A 21,444-nucleotide genomic window follows, 5' to 3' on the forward strand; every position below is an offset into this window, starting at 1 on the left:
AGGGAAAGTTTCAAAGTTGGGCAGAACAAAACCAGCAACTGTAAATAACAAATACACTCTCCCAGAGGGGTGTAGGTAGTCTGTTTCCTAGCAATAAAAGTGTTCACAATTAAAACCTATGGAGGAATCAGCATTGCCAAAGGCAATAGGACCAGAAGATGGACCTTTGGGAAACCAGGACAGCCAAAGTGAAATGGTCAGTTCAGTTCCAGTTCTGATGAAGATCTTCAGATTAAAAGTTTGTTAACCAGTCAGTGTTTCTGGAAGAAACACAGGAGCTCAAGGAGAGCCTACCTGATAACACACACGCTGTAAGGCCTGCACAAAGGAGCAACTCTCAATTGAAGAAAACAACACTTCCCAAGCCAGGAAGCACCGAAAATGGCACAAAGTAATTACAACCCAAGCCCCACATTGCCTTGAAAGTGAAGAAGAAATTGTAGTTTCCTTCTAGGTGCAGCGTTGCAGACCCTGATTCCTGCTTCTTGGTCGTGGTGATGAAAGGTGGGACATCTGGCGGGCTTCTCTGGCAGCACTCAGGAGAAGGCGTCAGCATCAATGGATTCAGCTCACTTCAGTGGCCCTTTGTGGTTTGGCCCCTTTTTCTTAGCGCCAAGAAGAAGCAAATACTGCTAGTTGAATTCTCTTAGATTACTCAGTTCTGAACTCTGTTGAGGGAACTTTTGGCTTACAATTCCTGCCTCTGGAGGACCAAACAGATGCTTGCAAAGTTTCAGCCAGATTCGATCTTGAGAAGATGATGCACTTGATAATAGTCCAGGTACCCTATGTATTGGGATTCTGCAGCTCAGGAAAGTTTCCGCAAGTCGAGAGATAGCCCAAAATGAAGAAGATCATAAGGCTAGTTGGTCCCACCACTCTAAGAGAGGCAGTCATCCTTAGCGTGTCTTCCCGTAAATGTGAAAACGGAGTCAGCATAGCTACAAGGCTTCACTGGTGCTTTCGCAGTCCTGGAAGGTGCTGCTGGCGTCTCTGCTCATCTTTTGCCTCAGATTCCTTTCTCCAGTGGTTGACTCTGTCTATAGTCCAAAAATCCTTGCCTTTTATGCTGGACCCCAGTCATTCACAGGCTCATAGCATTCAATCTCCTGGGGGCTGGATGTCCCTCAGGACAGCCAGCTGCCCAGTTAGAACAGGCTTCAACCATGCAAACCTACAGACAAAGGACAGTGAAATTTCAGGCTCCTCCCTCACTACCTGCCTTCCCAGACACACTGCAGCCTGTGCGGGCTTCAGAGCTAAAGCCTGCCAAAGGCAAAGCTCACAAAGGACTCAAATCTATTCTACATGATAGAAGGCCCAGAAGGAACTGGCAATCAAAAAATGGCGAAAAAAGAAGACAGGGCCACTTTGAAAAAATGGTCACCCGTGGAAAATGAGAAATCAGCCTGCTAGTAACCTGCACAAAAGATATTAAAAAGTAACCACAACCACCAGCCATTTAAGCAGGGACATCATTTCACCAAAATGCTGGGGGTAGCGGAAGTGACATCACACAACCCTTGACCTGTGATGACATCACTAGAAGTGATGTCATTTGACCCGCCCCCCAAAGTGACATCACGTGAAGCGAAGGAACACAACTTTTCACCCCTTGACAAACAGGAAGGGGAATCACATAGCATTGTTCCTAAGTACACAACGCAATATATGGTTACGATATCACTATAATGTGATATACATTTCATACAAGAATGGATCGCCATATGTATCGTTATTATGAGTGTGTATAGGCCCATATTACCAAATGACTGTGAATGCAAGCAGGAAGGAAAAAAGGTAGGTATAAGGTAAGTAGGTAGGATAGGAAGGGTATAAGCACATCAAAGGTGATCTCAGCAGTGCCTCCAAAAAATGTAGCAGGGTGATCGTCCAAAGCATTTTTTTGGGAGACAGGTGTAGGCGGGCACACAATAGATCTCTTAAACCTTACTTATAACTTGACCCACCTCTTACCTGTCCCCACTCTCCTGGGTTCAAGACCGCTGCGGTGTACCTCAATGTGACAGTGGAGAGTGTAGGGCAATCAGAAGGGACCCCTAAGGGAAAAACACAAGGTTAAAACAACTGGAGCACAAAAGGAGAGGCGGACAAAAGGAATGCTGGTGTATGGTTGCTTTTAGTTGGTAAAAGCTTACTTATGTACTTTTCCGGTACACCAGGGTTTTGTGAGGTTTTTTTTGACAAAAAGGGGCAGAATACAAGACAGGGCCTCATTAGAAGTTTGGCGGTAGCCTTGCCGGTAAAACCGGCAGGCTGCCGCCAAACTTCTGAACATTTCCGGCACCTGCGAATGGGCAATTATGGCCCTGCCTGACCAGGTAATTGCCCATTTGCGGGCACTGAAAAAAGATGCTCCCCATACCCATTCGGCCCCATGGAGCTGAATGAGAATGGGGAGGTTGGATGCACCGGCACCATTTATAACGGTGACGGTGCATCCGACATGCTGTGCTCGCGAGTGCCTTTCTGCCTGCCAGGTCTGACCTGGTGGGCAGAAAGGCACCCACGAGCACAACTCGTAGTTTGCCGGTCCAGGAACTATGGTACCGGCATGCTTACCGGTAGCCTAGTTCCCGGACCGGAAAACTTATAATGATGCCCAGTTACTCCTAAGCAGCTGTGTTACTAAAAGTAAGATACAAAAATATAAAAAGAGTCCTTCAAATATTAAAAATATAAAAGTCTTAAAAAAATATATACAAGTTGATATTGTGCACTGTATTAAAAAAAACTATTCATAAAGACCTTACTTGCAACACAACCTGGCCAGGGTTGTCTCAAGGTCCTTGCTGCTGCTCCCATGTTCTTTCTTCTTGAGTTATTTGGTGGTGGTTCTTGTAGCAGTAGGCGGCAGGCAGCAGCAGCAGAAACAGTGTGGGGTACCCCCAAAGTCTTGGTAGCATGGCAGTAGGAAGTGACAGGCAGCAGTTGCAATAGCAACAGTGTGTGGGGGCCCCAAAGTCTTTATATGGGCCGGGTTGCTCATGTCAGATGCAGCCTAGCAGTCCAAGGCAACATGAGGGCCCCACACTACTCACTCCACCTGGGCCACGTCTGGCAGGTGTGGCCCAGGGAGTTCAGGTGGGCCACCTGAAAGGGGGTGGCCCTTAATTTAAATTCAGCCCCAGGAGGGCTAAAAACACAATTTGGACCTTCCCCGGCTATGCGGACCGCCAGTCATTAAAGATGCCCGGGCCCAGCTGTGATGAGATACCACCTGGGGGCTGGCAATGCTACCACAAGGGGAGTGCCAGAATAAAGACCCGGTCCAATGCGGTGTCAGGCCACAGAGCGGAGCGCAGTGGCGGCTGGTGAGTTTGAAAGTTGGTGGGGCGTAAAATTTCCAGGGCGAATTTAGTAGCGAGCACGCGCAGCGTGCGAGCCCACTCCCCCCGCGAAAATTTTGGAAAAATGGCCTACAAAATGTGCAATTTACTGTCCAAAAAACCCACCGAAATATGAAAAAAAGCATTCGGTTTTACATATTAATGGTGGTACACTATTCTTACGTGTGCAAGTGTGATGGTGTATTTTACAGCAGCTTGTATTGAGAATAGCTGGTACTATGGTGTATGCATAAAGAAATTCATTATATAGTCAGTAATGATAGAAACATGTTTGTCATGCTGTTACTGGCATTCACATGCACTCATCCTCTTACTAAGGTGGGATTTTAGGCATTTTCTGAAAGGGGGAAAGGAAGCTAAAATATTACTTTAGTTTGTAACCACTTAATTAATGCGACAGGTAAGTCTCATAACCTTTGTATTGTAACACATGTACTACTAGTGTTACAGCCACACTTCCATTAGACAACCCACTTACCAGTCACATGTGTCTTTGTATTTCTTTAACTTTAGAATGTATTTGTTTATTTAGACGTTTTTTTTCATGCACACAACTTATAACTTGCGATTGCTTTAGACTGCTTAGTATGAAGTTAAAGTGATGGGAAGCACCAGGTGCAACTGTGACAAGCTTACGTGCCTGAAGAGCCACAGTTTAAAAAATAATAATAATAATGTTTTGCTGTGCTCTGGTTCTCTCTCATTCCTGACGTGACATCCCGTGAACCTGGAGGAAGAAGTGGTTGTACTGTTTGGAGTATTGGAGATGCTACAGTTAAAGCTTACTAGTACTCGGTTTTTCTATCATACCCTGCTAGCTTGCGGGCTAGCGCCTCCTGTGCTTCCCCCCACCACTACTCAACGGACACCTACAACACTTCGGACATGATGTCACTCAGGAAAATGTATGTTCATATGTATGTTCCTTAAATGAACACATTGTCAGCAGGCCCTGCATGTTGAATCCTATTTATGTATGTCCCCTTGTTAATGTTCCTGGTCTATGTTCCTAGTTTGATCCAAACCCCACCATCGCCATGCGTATCGATGGCCCACGTATTCCTGCACATTATAAAGGGACCCTCATCCAGGACTGCATCTGTCATGACCACTCTAGTACAGCTTCTGGCACAGCTTGGCCGAACTTCTCTGTACTGGCCAAGCCTGCTTCACTCCCATGCCTAACATTACAACAGCTGCTGGCCTGCTCTTGTGATCTCCCCCAGACCGATGACCATTGCTACATCTCTTGTTTGTTTTTCTTTTATATAGTGCTTCATACCGGATTCCTCCCGCTTGTAAGAGCTGTAATAGGTGTTATTATTAACCCATTTTTAAAGTCCTTCCTCTTGCCAACCCACCTTTTCTGTTCCATGGTATACCCAAAGTATTGGCAATTATTAGAGTGGATGACTATGCATTCCCAGTTCTGTGATTCGGTGTGTGTGAGTGCAAATAATGAGGCTAGGAGTGGGAGTGTGGGGGAAGAATGAGGATGTCCAAAACGAAAGTTGTACTGCGGATTCAGTGTGATTATTGTAAGGTACCATACTATTCCCAGTCATTTTGGGGTTCGTATTCTATGTGGCGTAGACTAAAAAGCGTGCGAAAAACGCATGCATACAAATTGAACACATCCTTTTTATCTCTACATAGTCATGGCGGGGAGGGGGCATGAGACATAATTGAGATTGCCATAAACCCCCCATCCTCTTTGTCATACACATGCTCAAGCATTTACGCCAGCATGACATGTACAAGCTGGCGCAAATGCTTTGTATTCCCCTGGAACCGGCCTGCTGGTCGTGTGAAATCAGAAGTATTCCAAAGGAATCCATTTTAAACGCTGCCTAGCATGCGTAAATGGCAGGTGCATTTGTGCAATTTGTACTACGAAGTGCGAAAACAAAGGCGTACACGCAATTACACCTTTTTTGGACTGTGTAGTGCGAATGACTAACTGCATGGAGAACCAGTTTGCACAGAAGTGCAAATGTAACAGATCCTCTCAGTTCAATGTATGCATTGGAATAAAATGACCTGCCCATCGTCTGAACGACCGAACTAACTGGTGCAGACGGCAGAAGGCATGAGCTCACACTCTGCCGCACATTTACTGGTGGTTGACTTTACTTTGCAAATTGAATGTTGTGCCTTCGATGGGTGAACCAAGCAACCCTGCAAAAGCAGACTGGCAGTGCCTCGAGTTCTGCAGAACTTCTGCTCACGTTTTAGGCCATCTGCTGCTCTACACTCTCGGGTAATTTCTGATGAGAGCACTAATGTCGCTGGGGATCGAATGAGTGGCGTTAAGCATGGCGTCATTGTAAAAGTGGCGCGGGCCCGGCAGTACCAATGTTTGTATGCGGCCTTCCTGGCATGCGGCCTTCCTGGCATTCGGCCTGCTGACGTGCCCTGCTGCCGGAGCAGGAAGCGCTGTCTTGCCTAATTGCACTGCACTCCGTGCTAATGACGAGAGCGCATAAGCTGGCATTCGGGATGACCTTGAGGCTGCGTGCCGCCGCCAAATGCACCCCCGGCACTTCTAAAGAACCTAGGAGCATCCAGTACTTGAGGAGCCAAGGTATAGGGCCATGCTCGGGATCTAAGCAACAGCACAAGAAAAATATCTTGTGCATGTGTAATGTAACTCACCAGCGATTTATGCTAGTCATCGTCACATCCCCCCACAGAGCTCTAACCACCCAATCAGCTTCATAGTGACCCCAATGCAGCTATTCTTTAGAAACGACTCCAGGGTGCATTCATATCCTCCAGCCATGGATACACACACCACGAAAGGTTCATTGGTGTTCAAGCTCTGATGAATGAAGCAAAACGGGGGGGGCTGTTTCCCATGCACTGTACAACAAAGAACCTTAAATGCCTGCCCCCTCCCCAACCCCCCCTGGAAGCCCTCCTGAAAACGCTGCTCCCTTGAAAGCTACACCCACTGGGAGCAAGGCGTGGGCACGGTTTCAATATCCATTGTTATAACAAGTGAGGATTCATACGGGGCATAACATATCCGAACCAGAGTGGGGGTGTCCCATAAATCAAATGCTGCGGAACGGTACGTTAATACTTCAGAGAGTTTGACAGCAAACCCAAACTTTAACGCTCAATACCAGAGCATGCATGAAACTGTCCCAGACGGATAAAATGCCATTCGTGAATGTGGGCTAATTTTCTATGATGCCCTGCAGCACCCCCCACCTTCGAGCTTTTCAATCCCCCGCGACGTTGCATTGCATTCTGGGATATGCAGTTTAACTGCAATGCTGTCCCTCGTGTCCTCCCCCCACAACTGCTACCCCCTTGGTGCTCACCCCAGAGCACTGACTACCCATCCTGTAGAGCCCTTCTAATGAATAATGGTTGTAAAATAATGGAAATCAAAATCACCTTCTATTCAAAATAACCACATCCACGAGCGCATTGCGTTCACTTGCATCTCCAGCGGTAACCGCAGTGTCTTGGTACGTGAAGCAACAAATAAAGCGGACGTGCGCCCTCCTCATATGAAGTGCAAATATTGAACCCCACCAAATACCTTTTCCCAACTACCTGTGGCCCAAGCCCCCACCTCGCCTTTATCTTGCAGGGGCAAGGTTGCCCTACTCATTTTTTCTCCACTCTATCTGACGGCGACAGCAGCAAGGACAGCTGCACGAAGTTGGAAGCAGGACAACACGGAGCAGCCGCGGTCCGCGACCATGCACGCCTGCCAGTGCCTGCCCTGGGCTTTGCGCACCGGTCCGGCTGGCATGGCCCAAGGCAAGGCCCTTGGGGCACGGACCGGGGACGGGTTAAAACAAATAGGCCCAGGCGGCCCTCGCCTTGGTGGTAGCGGGCGGCCCGCTACCACCAAGGCTCACAGCTCGGCAGCAACACTGAACGACGTGTAGGCCAAGGCCTACACGTCGTTCAGTGTTGACTGGGCCTGGGCCGTGGTGGACCACATAGTTTGGGCCCGGGGAGGGGAGTGTAAGTAACACTCCCCAGTCCCCGGTCCCAAACAGAGAAGAATAAAAGTTAAACAAACATGGGGATGGCCGGATCATGGGGTACTTACCACGGCGCCGCTGCAGCAGCACTCGTGTTTGGTGTGTTGTTCACTCCTCTCACTCGATGTCGGAGAAAAAGAAACAGTCAACAGACGTGTGAAGGCGGCGCAGGCGCACGTACACACCCTGCGCCGCCAGTGAGTCATCATAGATACAGTAATGTCATTGGCTGTTTGCCAGCCAATGACATTACTGTATCCATGGCAGGGGAGGGAATCAGAATTTAAGTGCGCTGTTTGCGCACATTTTATACTGGCGGGGCCACCCCTGAAGCGCCCCGCCAGGCTTCCAATTAAAGGGGCTACGTAGAGTGCGTGGGGCTAGGAGCTCCACGCACTCTACTATAGAAAAAAATAAACTAAATTGGGACGCGCCCCGCTGTTAAACCGGGCCCCCGCCTGTTACACGATTACCTTGCCACAGCGCCCCCGCGCTGTTGGCAAAGGAAATGCAGACATTTTCTAAGCTAAAAGAGATTCAATCGGAGAAGTTCTCTGATTGAATCTCTTTTAGCTTCCTCTTTCTTTTCTGGGGGGGGCGGCGCCCGGCCGCCCCATGATAGCAGCCGCCACTGGCGGAGCGCCTGAAACCTTGCTGAAGGCTTCAACAACTGTCAACCGGTGATATGCTCGCAGTGCTGGTGGCAGTCAGCAAGGAGGAGGGAAGCAAGGTCATGTGACCTGCACCTCACTCCTGCTGCTAGTGATGGGAAGTGCCCCTAAACTGCCAGAGGTGTGTTGATAAAGCCCAATGTAGGTGTGGCCGCGGAGGCCTGAGCCCTGGTGGCTGTCGGTAAGGAAGTGGGAAGCTAGGTCCCGTGACCTGCACCTCACTCCTGCTGCTGCAACTGATGCGGGTGGTAAGTGGGCCTAGGCCCCTGGTGCAGCGTTGATAAATAGGGAAAGAAAGAGGTATGACAAATTGAAAGAGCAGCAGAACAAAAAAGGCATCAACAGATTAGCAATGATTGACTGGGGTGTGGGCCAGAGGTCTCATGGCCTAGATTCGCTTGCACCAGCTAACTAACTGGTTAGGAAGATAACTGAGAGTACAGGATCCCGAGGGATGGCCCACCCTGGGACATGACTGCAAGACTTTGTTTGGCCACTCATAAGTTTTTTTTTTCAATTAGAACTTTTGTGTTGTTTTCTTGAAAATGGAAGGAGTCTAATTATACATCTTGTTTCCAGTCATTTGTATATCCCTGTCAGCCCAAATGTGGCATTTATTGCCTTCGGTGACTAATGACACGTGTGTATTTATTTCCATGGTACATAAGCAGGGTTCCCTTTCAATGTGGACAGAAATCATGTATTGTACTTGTTTACATTTCACACATATAGTAAACAATTACAATATCTTACATAGTCTTATTCATACAGTAATATGTTAATATTACCGCATGTGGTAATTCAGCTGTACTGCATGTTTATTTTTTTGGCATGGCAGCAGTTTAGTTGTAATTAGTCTTTTTCCCAACAAATACCTTTTACAGATTCAATCTACTGTAAATGTGCGAATTCTGTTTTTCACAGTAAAAGCCATGACAAGGGCCTTATAGTTACTGCTGCATTATTAATCAGCGTTATTAAGCCATCTTACAAAGGATGAAGACACGTGAGCCATCAGTATAGTTCAAGGGTTTTACTCCGTAGAAGAGGGTCTGTGAGGATAACTCCCAGTTGGTTCCTAGGAATCCAAGAAGATAAAAGTGTGAGAATTGGATAAACCAATGTGATACAGCAGGTATCTATGGGACCCGCCTAATATACCGTCTCTGGGATTTGATGTCCAGAACGCTCCTTGACTCAAGCTAGCGGTCTCAAGGATGGAGCACCTTGAATGGTTCTTAGCCTCACAGTCTCTCGAACGCAGTCGCTGGGATATAGCACCCAGGTCACTTCTTGACCTTTTCAACACTCAGGACCCTTTCCTTAGGGTACATGTAAGGCTCAGTTATTATCAGCCTCTATCCGTGGGTTGCCTGCCTACACAGGTGACAATACTTTCTAAACACTCCTACCAGTAAATATTTCTCCCCCCTTGCTTAGAATTTTTGTAAGGCTGTGTTCACCGTAATGGGACAAAGTATCTTCTGTTCACTTGCTGCTTATTGCCTGCTTCCAGTTTGTAGGGGGAGTCCATACGAGGCTGTATTGCTTCTCTCATTTGATTCTAAGGTGTAGCCTTCTGTAGTCTCTATGATGTTTCTCTTTGTCAGTGGCTGACCCCTTCCAGTATATAAGATATAGGGCCTCATTACACGGATGGCGGTAGGGATTTACCGGTACCGGTAAAATACCGGTACCAGTAAATCCTTACCGCCTTACTACGAGGTCCCTTTGCGGGTTGGGGGATTTAATGCCTGCTTTTTGCAGGCGTTAAAATCCAACCCGCTAAGGGACCTCGGAGCTAATTACGGCACCACAAAATTGCGGTGCCGTAATTAGCGCCTTCCCCATTCCCATAGAGCCCTATGGGGCAGAAATGGGAATGGGGAAGGGCAATGGTGGAAGGGGGATTTACGGCCCCTCCAACCTTGGAATGGGGCGGTAAATCCCCTTTCCGCCAAGGCGGTGCCGGTATTTTACCGGCATGAGCCATGGCGCTAATAGCGCCATGGCTCACCGCCTTCCGTGTAATGAGGCCCATAGTCATCAACAGACATATGGTTCTCTCTCTTCCTCCTGCTCTAGCTTACAACAGGGTAGGAGTTATGGCCCTGATTAGGCTCATGATTGTTGCTCTCTGATTTCCTCCAGGATAGGGTCTCGTTCCTTCCACACTCTTCCTTTAGGATGCTAGTCCAATCTCAGATTCTCCCTGCAGGGCTTGGTACCCTGTTATAGAGTGTCTGATTCATAGGTTTAAAGATGAGCTCTGCTGCAGTGACCAAAGGTTGAAAAGCATGCACCATTATCTTCCAAGTCCAGTGGAAGCAATGGTACCCATCTGCGGCTCCGCTGTGCGAGCCAAACTCTCTTCAATGTGCACAAGTGGGATGAGGATTGTCTCTTGAGATTGGCAATACATTTTGCTTCAACTGGGTAGGCAGCAGGAGCCGTCAAGCAAAGTTCTCACTCAGAGGCGCTGTCTCTGCCATCTGCTGGTGCACTGTGGAAGCCTGTACGAAAGCAGGCTGCCCTCTGTTTGTAGATGCTACTGTCATCTGTTAAACCTGCTCTGGCTTCCTTATCTAATTGGGAAGACACGCGTGCGGAGGACTGACATATTGGGGTTCATCTCAATGGGACACGCAGTTTGGGGTCACTATCACTACTCTTCAGACACTAGGGCTACAGTATTATTAAGTGTGGGAGAGCAAAGAATTTCCATGTTTGGGTGTATGTCTGTAAAAGGATTCCCTCCTTACTTTTCCTAACTCTATGGAAAATGAGCTAGAGGCTGTAGGCATCCAACCGTGGTGTTCCACGACACATGGTGGGCTTGTGGGAAATCTTCCATATACTTCCTGCGCGTAACTCTTCACACAGTGGGTGGGCATCTCAGGTCACTTGAGCCTCTCGGAGTCCCAACGGAAGGCCAGGCAATGTGACTTTGTCACAACAAGTAATGGTGGCCATGGTTATGGTACAGTAAACATCCGCTCCACTTATTACACTAGTGATCATCCCTTCAGAGTCAAAATGTAAGTATTGCATCCTTAAAGGTATCCAAGTGTGCAATCCGATTATGCACCATTATGAGATCACTCTTTCATCAAGTGTTGTGGGCTTACTATATCCAATCAACAGTGAAACTGCAATATTTACTACAAATGTAATGTCTGGTACATCAATAAACCACATACATTTCATTCGAAATGACTCCCCAAATAATCATATTATGAATGGATAAATCCTTCTTGCATAACTACCAGGATCCTGCGTGGGTCACAAAGGATATGCTTGCCACTTGGGCAACTGCTTGCTAGCTCCACTGCTATGGCAGCAGCACTGGGGAAGGGGGCAGGTGGTAACTAGTCCCCAGCAGCTGTTACTGATAAAAAAGCACCCACTGCTGTAGAATGCATACTCCCAGCAGTCTTCAATGCCTGAGTCACTCCTAAACTTCACCGAGGATTCCCAACTATGTTCATAAAATCCCATACACTGGTATAGTCAGCATATAACTGCTAGATGGTTTTCCAATGTACTTAAATTGTGCTCCAGAAGCTACTCACTGGCTTGTATTTACTTATTTATGTGTGTATGTATTTGCTGGTTGTGGTCCAAGAGGATAATGTGTGCCTAATTCTACCTCTCAGTTTGGAGTCCAAGGACTGGCAAGCTGAGACGGATGGCCTCCAGAAGCAACTTGTAAAAGAGAGACAGGCCCTTCTGGAAAAAGAGGAGCTGATATGGACCCTGAAAGAGGTAAGCAGCCATTAACAGCAACCTGATCGATTACCTATCGATGGGTAGAACAGCCCCAATACATGGCTGCAAGCATTCACTTTTCCAAGCATTGCTCTCTAAATGGTTCTGTGCCTATGGGTAATGTAGTGGGCTACAGCATAATTATGAGATATTGAAGGGTAGATGAAACAGAATGGACAAAGAGCTTGAGGGAGGTGATAATGGACAGTGCTAGGGACAAATACCCGGTAATCAGAGATTGTAAACACAACCCATATAAACATCAATTGTAACTCTAAAGCAACCAATTTACTATTTAATAACTTGTTTCTAATTCTCGAAATTCCCCTTTCTTCCCGTGTCTGTATATCATATTGAGGTCACTACTTTTGTAGCCATGTTGCTTCCTTTGCTAGCCCTGTGTTGACAGTGGCAACCACCAGGAGTGAATTTGTAGCACGTATTGTTCATTACGGTTCTCATATGACGATCTTTGCTGTCCCTTGAAATTCCTTGACTACTTTTGCTACTCCTATCAATGTCGTTACTACTCCATGGCAACCTTGTGTACCTCTATGGATTCCTTTGCTGGTTTTTATAAGACCATGGCCCTCATTACGACCCTGGCGGAAAGTAACTGACCGGACCGCCATAGCGTAAATAGCGTTTCCGCCATTGCACGACGGAGTAAAGTGCGGCTAATTCTGACCCATCGGGCACGAGCACTACGCCATGGCGGAAGTGCAAAGTCCGCGATGGCGGAAATGTCCCCAAAACGCCCCTCACCGCCGTCGTACGGCGCCCTAGGTGCAATTCCGCCACCCATCATAGCGGTCACCGTAATGAGCGGTAATCGCAAAATACGGTGACCGTAAATATACGGAAACGGAAGTAAAAACATGGTCCCGGAACGGTAAACAGCACGCCGTACACCTATAAAATCAGAATCCCAACACAACCATCAAAAATCCTACCCTGAGACACATCCCAACCCGTTAGCCACCCTAGTGAAAACAATAAAAATGGGAAAAGTTGCGAAAAAAGCGTGCGACCGCAAGCGGCAGGTCCACTTCTCCCATGAGGAACTCACCGTGCTCACAGAGACCCTCCAGGAGAATGCTGCCGTCGTCTTCTCGACGCAAATGACCAGGACGGCACTTGCGAACAAGAAGGCCATATGGGCCCTGGTGGCACAGTGGGTAAGTGCGGTGGGGACCGCACCCCGCAACCCACAGCAATGCAGAAAGCGATGGGACGACTTGCGGATACGCGTACGGAGCATACTATCTGCCAACCGTGACATTGCCACAGCTACCGGGGGAGGATCGGAATCACCCATCAAGTTGACCCCCTGGGAAGAAATCTGTGCCTCCACCATTGGAATGGAGAGTATAGAGGGAGTCGGAGGGATGGAGAAAGGAGTGCAGACATCCGAAGAATCAGGTAGGTGGGCCAAATAAAACAATGCTAAATCCACAATGTCCAATCATGTGAAGTACCATGTGTCCACATAGTGCAACAGAAACACATGTCCAGGAGAACGTCCACATACATTGGCCTGATAGCGCACTTTAAAACTCACATTAAATACATAAATAATTAAAAATCCTAAAAACACCCTCTACACGTGCAGCATGCACACCCTAACTGCAGGCTGCAAAACAACTGCATCCTCAATCCACACAAAAATGAAACCACCTCCAAGGCCCTGACCCAAATCACCCTCAGGTACCACCCCAATGCATGTGATACATTGCCATTCCAATTTCCACAGACCCATAAATAACGCTCGCCCTCCTTTACTCCACCACAGGGTCCGATTCAAACGACGAGCTCCAGGACACCCCTACCAGCACACCTGCAAAGAGGGCCAAGACCAACGGCCAAAGACCCTCCACCTCAGCTGCACGGATCAAGACACGGCAGCAGCACAAATCAAGTGGCAGCACACAGGAGGGGACTTCAACAGGCACCCCAGCAGCCAGCATGCCCACAACAGCAGCACCACAGGTCCCCCCAATGGATGCCACAGAAGGCACTGCTTCTGGTGGCAGCAGCACCATAGGTGACACTGCATTAATGGCAGCATGCTCCGACACAGAAAACGGTGCTGTCGATGTAGGATCCATCCATGACCTGTCTCAATCCCCCTGTTTGTTTCATCCCATACACCATGAGGATACCACGCAGGGGCACCCACAAGACGACGACTGGCCATCCCCCACAAGCCCTGTGGCAAGGCAACATGAGGTGATCAGACCCTCTGTGACACCACCGCAAATGGCCATGGCCCAGCAGAGGCAACAGTCCCTCGACCAGGTGATCGTGCAACAGCAGCAACTGGCCACGCTCCTCAAAGAGCATGCTGATGAATGTGGGGGTACTAAGGCAGCCATAGAAACATCAACTGAGACACTTAGGTCAGAAATGGAGAGAAGCACAGAGACACTAAGGGCACAAATGGAGAGAAGCACCGAGAGCCTGAGGGTACAAATGGAGAGAAGCACCGAGAGCCTGAGGGGGGAACTGCATGCGACGTCCAAAGACGTATGTGCTGAACTTGCCGCTGTGCGCCGTGTGCTCACTGAGCTCTCACAAACCCTTAGGGACATGCATGGACGTGAGCAGGCAGAGACATCATCCGTTGCAAGTTCCGTCCAGGGCAGCCCCCAACGTAGATCGGGGAGGAACCTGCGCTCCACAGGCAGGGGTGCCCCTGATACCCGGAGAGGGGGCTTGCAATAGCGTCTGCCCACTGACAATGAGCATCTTTGGACACTGGTGTTCGGGGGGGAGGTAGGAGGGTGGAGGGGGTGTGTTGGGCTTTCTTGGGTGGCGGGTCGATGGGGTGTGTAACATAATTGCACATATGCTATAAACATTTCACAATCATCCAATGAGATGTGTGGACATTGATCTTTGTGTACGAGGCCTTTATAGGCGTACAGTCCATATTGTGCATGTTCCAGACACACACAGTGCCACAAGTCCCGTGTCCATGTATCAGCCACCAGGCGTGAGTGCTAGAAGCATGAATCTATGAGAATCTGACGAATTTCACGGCCCTCCTGTGCCTCGCGGACTCCTTGAGGTGCTGCCACATCCCCACCCTCATCATGACCATCTTCAGGTGCTTGCAGTCCTGCGTCAGGGGGCATGGGCACATTTCTACGTACGCACATGTTGTGTAGCATGACACATGCCATGACCATCTTTGCAACCTTCTCATGGCGGTACAGGAGTGCCCCGCCAGACCTGCTGAGGCAGCGGAAACGAGTTTTCAGTAGGCCGAATGCCTGTTCTATGACTACACGGGTACGTGAGTGGGCATGGTTGTAGTCCTCATGCTGGTTCTGTGGGTTCCGGAGTGGTGTAAGGAGCCATCTCTTCAGTGGATACCCGGCATCACCTGTATGTGGACAATAAAGGATGTTTGTGGAATGACATAGCTACGTACGCATCCCCCCCCCTTCCTGCCAGGTCATTGCCGCATCACATACCCCACATTATCATGCATGAAATGAGACTCACCGAGTAGCCAGGATCTGTTCCCTGCGTGTCGCTCCATGTAGCGTGGTATTGTAGAGTTCCTCAAGACCATAGAATCATGGGTTGATCCAGGAAATCGGGCACAACAATGTGTAATGATCCTGTTGGAGTCACACACCATTTGTACATTAAGAGAATGATATTGTTTTCGGTTGCGGTACTGGGCCTCCATGGCATGTGGCACAACCAATTCCACATGGGTGCAGTCGATGGCACCAATGCAACCCGGTATGCCGGCAAGTGCATGGAATCCCACTTTCGTGTTCGTAATTTCCTGCTCCGAGCGTGGTAGAGAGATGTAGTCATCTGCGTGCTTCAGGAGGGCATCGAGCACTTGCGATAGTGTCCGTGACAACAGTGGCTGTGAAATGCCATGCAACTGTCCGACTGTGTGCTGGTAGGTGCCTGTGGCCAGGAAGTGTAGTACAGACACCACCTTCAGTAGGGGTGGGATGGCGGTTGGGCTATCTATCATGCTGGCAAGGTCAGCGTGTGTCATGTCCACAATGGCGGTTATGGTGTCCCGGTCCAAACGGTAGAGGGTGTGGATCTGCTCATCAGTGAGGTTGAACGGATGAGCTCGGAGGCGTGGGATTGCGGGCTGCCTGCGTGGTGGTAGTGGCTGTGCTGGTGGGCCTTGCTGGCCCTGCCTTGCCCTCCTCCTCCGTCTCCTCTGTGCGGCCGGTTGTTGTAGTAGTTGGTGTTCGTCTTCTTCTTGAAGTTAGAGTACTTGCAGTGCTATCAGGTCCCCCAGGGCCAACATCGCTAGTCCTGCCGGTAGCATTTTGGAGTGGGTGTGGTTGTGGGAGGGGGTTGGGTGTGCAATTTATGTGTTTTCAGGCTGTATAGCCTCCACCTGTGGTGATTCATTCCACCTGTGCAAGCTGCAATCCCCTTTGGGCGAGCACGTCCCGCACACAACGCTGCAATTCGACGCATGGCATCTTGCTATTACAATCATGTATTTAATCCCGATGGCAGTGGAATATTGGTTCATATGTTCATTCTGCAATGGTCCCATTGTTTCACATACTATCTTTACAGTCGCGAACAAACTTGTGAAGGGTCAGTGGAATGTAGTACTCGATTAACGCTGGACCCTCATGCAGCACTGTACCGAGGTTCACCGACGGGCAGGGCGTCCCATTTGTGAGTGAAGCCAGTTGCCATTTTCACACGCTGCCGCACTACATGGATAAATTTGTGATTTCAAGCGGTCACAGATGCCTTTTCGACGTGATGTTGCAAATGTGGAATTCGAAGGACAGCGCTTTCGGTTTTCAGCTAGCGGCGAGGAGACGCCCACAGGTCTGACTGCAGATATTAAGTTCTATTGTTTAATGTCCTTGGGACAGGGGCCATGGCGAGAATGCAATGATTGATATGAATAGTATGGGATGCGCAATAGCGTAGTGGACGATAAGGCAGGACGTTCCCAAATACATGTTACTTCACAACACTAGAATTCCGGGCTGGAGCACAGTGGATTTTGCAGACTGCATTACGCACAGACTCAATGGAAATTTCACATGTTATGTGAGTAAATAATCAGGCGTTTTCATACCGGGATGAGGGTATGATGTATGGATGCATGGACAGATGATTTAATTGAGAGTTTACCATGTACATGGCTTTTTGGAATCTATCCACTTCCCCTGTGCTATGTGATGCAGAGCTGCCATAGTGGGACCATCGTCTATCTGCCCTTGTTGAACCCTCCCTGTCTCGACGCGCCTTCAAACACTTGTGTCTATGCACGTTACTAATCCCATCTAATGGATTCTGTTTTAACAGACGCATGCACACAAACACTCGTTTGTAATAGTGTATTCACCTCGATTTATATAGTTATGATTCGCAAGTGATTTTTGGGTGGGAATGATCCTTTTGAGTGGGCTAACATGCATATGGCTGTAGATTTAGTGTGATCATTGAAGTGAGTAATTCAAATTAAGTTCTGATGCCCATACCATTCTTTTTCATTTCATTTGGGTGACAGGTATCTCCTCCCCTTTTGCCGCTGCCATCTGTATGCCACTCCTGCGGATGGCTTTTACTCCCGACACCTGCTGCTTCGTGTTAATCAGTGGAGCACCATTACGATCTTATGGGACGATCGCCAATGGGCCACATGCCCTTACGCAGTGCTAGTGGCTAGGAGCAACATATCGACCTTTCAGCTGGACTAGTGCCTACCTAATGGGACGGCCCTGCGGTTCTAGGCGCTTCCATGTTGCCTTTTTGAACGTGTATGTAGCCCCTGTGTACCATGAAGGTACAGGGCGTCACACAAGCAGAAGCTGGTCATTTATTGCGGATGCAGCCCACAATACTGAAATGTATTTTGGAGTTCATGACCTAATGGCTGTATGGGCTTGGTGATTTTGTAGTGCATTAAATTTCTATTATGATATTAACCGTGTAGCGTTATTCTTTGCAAGTAATGTAGCATATTCCTATTTGTGGAGCGATGTATTGTGAGTAGATCTGCATTGGGTTCCGGCTTCTGGTTATAGTTGCGTGGTACTGTACTGGGCGCGTTTGCCTACGAAGCCCAGTGAGGTCAGGGATAGGGGCTGCCATTATGACTGTTTTAATGATGTCATGCTCAGGGGCGGGGGATTAGCTTTTGTGTAACAGATGCCGGTCAGCCAGGTGGATTGGTGGAATGATGTGATTATCAGAATATGGCTGGTCACAGGTGCCTGTGTTTGCGTGCGTTTCTTGGAGGGAGACTGAGGTCATGTCCATTGGAATAGCTTCTGTATTCGTGCCATCTGTGCCCTGCAGCTCCCATTGGCCCCTCTTGAGATGGGCCTGGCTGCTCAGTCACTCTGCCAACTTGTGTGGTACATGCTTATGCTGATGGTTGGTTTGTTTACTGGCAAGAGTACAGGGCTGGTGCAGTCTCCCTCAGGTTACTGCTTTGAATGTTGCCTTACACTGGTGTCAAGCGATGGGGGCCTATTGTTGTTTTGTCTCATATTTCAGTTCATATTGCTGTACTTGACCCTTCACGTGCCTGTGCTGCATCAGTACGGCAATGGTGACATGGCAAATATGGATGGCCACTCACAAGGCACTTGGAGCCCCTACATTCATTTGTTCGTTGGCATGCATGGGTGACGTGTACATTTCACTGGTTGCATTGTGTGACTTCATTGCACCTACGAGGAGTTGTGCAATGTGGCCAGGGAGTGGTGTACAGGCACTCAGTAGGGCCATTTACGGTTGGTTCGCGTTGCCGTTCTTCTCACCATGGCGGAATGGTACTTTCCGCCATGCTTGATGGCGTTAGGTAAATGTCCGCTAGGGTCAGAATTCGCGTACCGTTGCGCCATGGTGGTAATTACGGTTTCGCATGGCGCGCGTGCGCGTACTTGGTGCAGTTAGCGTTGGCGTTCACTACGGTGTCGCTAATGGCATCGTACTTTTCGGTGACGGGTCATAATCGCACCGAGCGCTATTCGATGGTGGTATTGCATTTCCGCCATCGTTTTTCGATTTCCGCCAGGGTCGTAATGAGGGCCCATGAATGTTTCGTACCCCGGTGAATGTTTTTCTAACCATGATGACTTACTTTACTATGATGGCACGGTTCAATGTCTGACCTTGTCCGTGGGTTGGGGGGGCTACCAAGGGGGCTGGGTGCCTCCACAAATCAGGTGAGGCAGGCTGGGTGGTATGAGGAGGATTCCATGGCTAGCCCCACCATGCCACAAGAGGGCAGGTGTACGAAACATTGCCACTTCAGATGCTCCCACTCCTTTAGGGGAATCGAGAAGTGGCGGTCCTGTGGAGCCAGCATCACCTGCATGCTTGACTCCCCTTGCGCGGGTGGAGAAATCCCATATATATCTTTAGAAAGAGAGTGACAAAGGTACCTGAACTACTTCAGAAGATTTGAAAGGAAGATGGGGCAAAATGTCTCCACACTCATGCAGTTAAGAATAGATAGGCGAAGGAAGTCCAACCCAAGGGAAGAGCCAGGGTGTGACAACGAGATAGAGAACCACCCAAGATGAAGGACTAGCTACCCCAAGTTTCACATCAAAAATGGAAGCCAGTCCCTAGGGTGGAGCCCACCACTCAGTCCCTACAGCCTCTTCATGAAGAAACACAGCTAAATTAGCTTTCTCCAAAAAGATGCTGTAAAAAAGGGCAATGGTATGGCAGGCAAAGAGAGGACCACCGAAGAAGAGGAATGACCCAATCGGAAGTCCCACATCCACATCTCTGCCACGTACACAGTCAAACTTAAGTCCATTTACACCAGATAGAGGATGAAAGATGGGGCTAAGACCCTATTAAAGGCAAAATCTGTGCCAGGAGTATGTGGGTGCTAAGAGGAAGATCTAATTCAGAGTTGGCTTGAGAGGTGAGCAGAAGGAGCTGGAGCAGGAGATAAACGAGTGAAGGAGAGCTCATGGAGTCTAGAGAAGGCAGGAGGCTAGAAGGGAGGCTCAAAATTCTAGGGTAAGAAAGAAACCAGAGGCTGAATTATTTGTGGAAAAACAGCTATATTTTGAGGCTTTTTCTGAAAGTGTTCATGGACGGTGCAGTGCAAACGTGAAGTGAGAATGTTGAAGGCTCTTGGTTCCCACTGCGTAAATGCTTATTTTTGTGTACATGTTAGGCTGTAGAGTGTAAGGTGTAGAAGTTGCTGGCTAGCTTGTCTTGTGTTTGTGTGGGTGATGGGTTTCAGTTAGTTGTCAAGGTTAAATGGGGTTTCGAGGTGGATGGTGCTTCGAATACAATGCTGAGTCCTTTGAACGCAATTCTCTGTGGTACAGAGAGCCAGTAGAACTGGGCGAGAGCTGGGGTGATGTGTGAGTGTTTCTCTAGGTGGAGGATGAGTCTTGCTGCTATGTTTTGTATTGCTTGAGGGGGCAATGGTGTTGTTGGGGAATCCAGTGAGGAGAGTGGTACTATAAACTAGCTTGGACAGAACCACTGCATGAACTGTGGTGCAGAAGTTGTCAGGAGGAAGGACATGTCTTATCTTGCCTAGCTGTACATTGCATGTTTTGGTGACAGCACCTATGTGGTGTGCGAAGGAAAGGTGAGGTTGATGGTGAAGTCAAGGGATTTGACAGGTGTGGGGAGGTATATGTATTGGTTGTGTTTGAGGAATTATTTGATCTAACGGGTGAGGTTAGGTTTGTGTGTGGTGGTTGTAGGGGGGCAGAAGCAGAGGTATTCCATTATGGAAGCATTGAGTTTGAGGAAACGGGTGGCCATCCAAGTGGTGATGGTGGATAGACAGCTTTTTTGGGTCCGGGGATTGGAGTTGTTAAGAGGATGAGATTTGGAAGTATATTTGCATGTCGTCTGTGTATTAGTGGAAATTGACATTTGTGTTTGCTAATGGTCTGTCCAAGGGATTCTACATATAGGTTGATGAGGCGTTGTGATGGGCGAACCTTGCAGGACCCCCATACTTGAATGGGGTGGAGTTGGATGGATAAGGGGGATTGGAGACAAAGTGTGTTCTATCAGTGAGGAAGGAGGTGAACCAGTCAAGGATGGTGACTGTGAGAGTCATCCTGTGGGATAGGATGTTGAGAAGATGGTGTGCTTGATGGTAGCCAAGGCTGCAAAGAGGTGAAGGCTTATGAGTAGGGCTGTGCGTCATTTGTCAGTGATGCTGAGGAGGTAATTGCAGATGTAAATTGTAGCAATCACAGTACTGTGTCCAGGTCGAAAGCCAGATTGTATGGGGTTGAGAAGGTTGTTTGTAGTGATGTGTTATTGCAGCTGGGTTGTGACAAAGCCTTCCATCATTCTGGCGTGGTATAGCAGGATAGTGATGAGGCAGTCGTTTTGGGCAGTGTGGGGTTGAGGGATGTTTTTTTGAGGATGGGGAGATTTGTCCAGTTTTGAGTGTGTAGGATATAGTATCATGTGACAGGCAAGAGTTGAGGATGTTGAGCCAGTGTGGAGTAAGGATGATGATGCAGATGGATGCGGCTTGAGGGAGGCATGCGCCATCCAGGAAGTGTGCAAGTTTGGTTTTGGCAGTGAGGGTGGTAAAGACGCTGTCTCTCTCGATGGGGTGAAAGGTGTCCCATGTCTTGGAATGTTTGGAAGAGGGGGTTG

General features: G+C 48.5%; 1 protein-coding gene across 3 annotated transcripts in view; it reads left to right on the top strand.

The window, feature by feature from the left end:
* Positions 1-21,444, top strand: part of LOC138504113 (myosin heavy chain, cardiac muscle isoform-like) — a 610,907-nt gene that overhangs the window by 394,506 nt on the left and 194,957 nt on the right. For all 3 annotated transcript variants that reach the window (XM_069624333.1, XM_069624332.1, XM_069624334.1), the window contains exon 17: positions 11,706-11,814. In XM_069624333.1, the coding sequence (XP_069480434.1) occupies positions 11,706-11,814 (109 nt within the window). The remainder of the gene's footprint in view (positions 1-11,705; positions 11,815-21,444) is intronic.

This window comes from Ambystoma mexicanum, chromosome 11 (assembly GCF_040938575.1).
Source record: "Ambystoma mexicanum isolate Mex_15411 chromosome 11, UKY_AmexF1_1, whole genome shotgun sequence".
NCBI lineage: Eukaryota > Metazoa > Chordata > Amphibia > Caudata > Ambystomatidae > Ambystoma > Ambystoma mexicanum.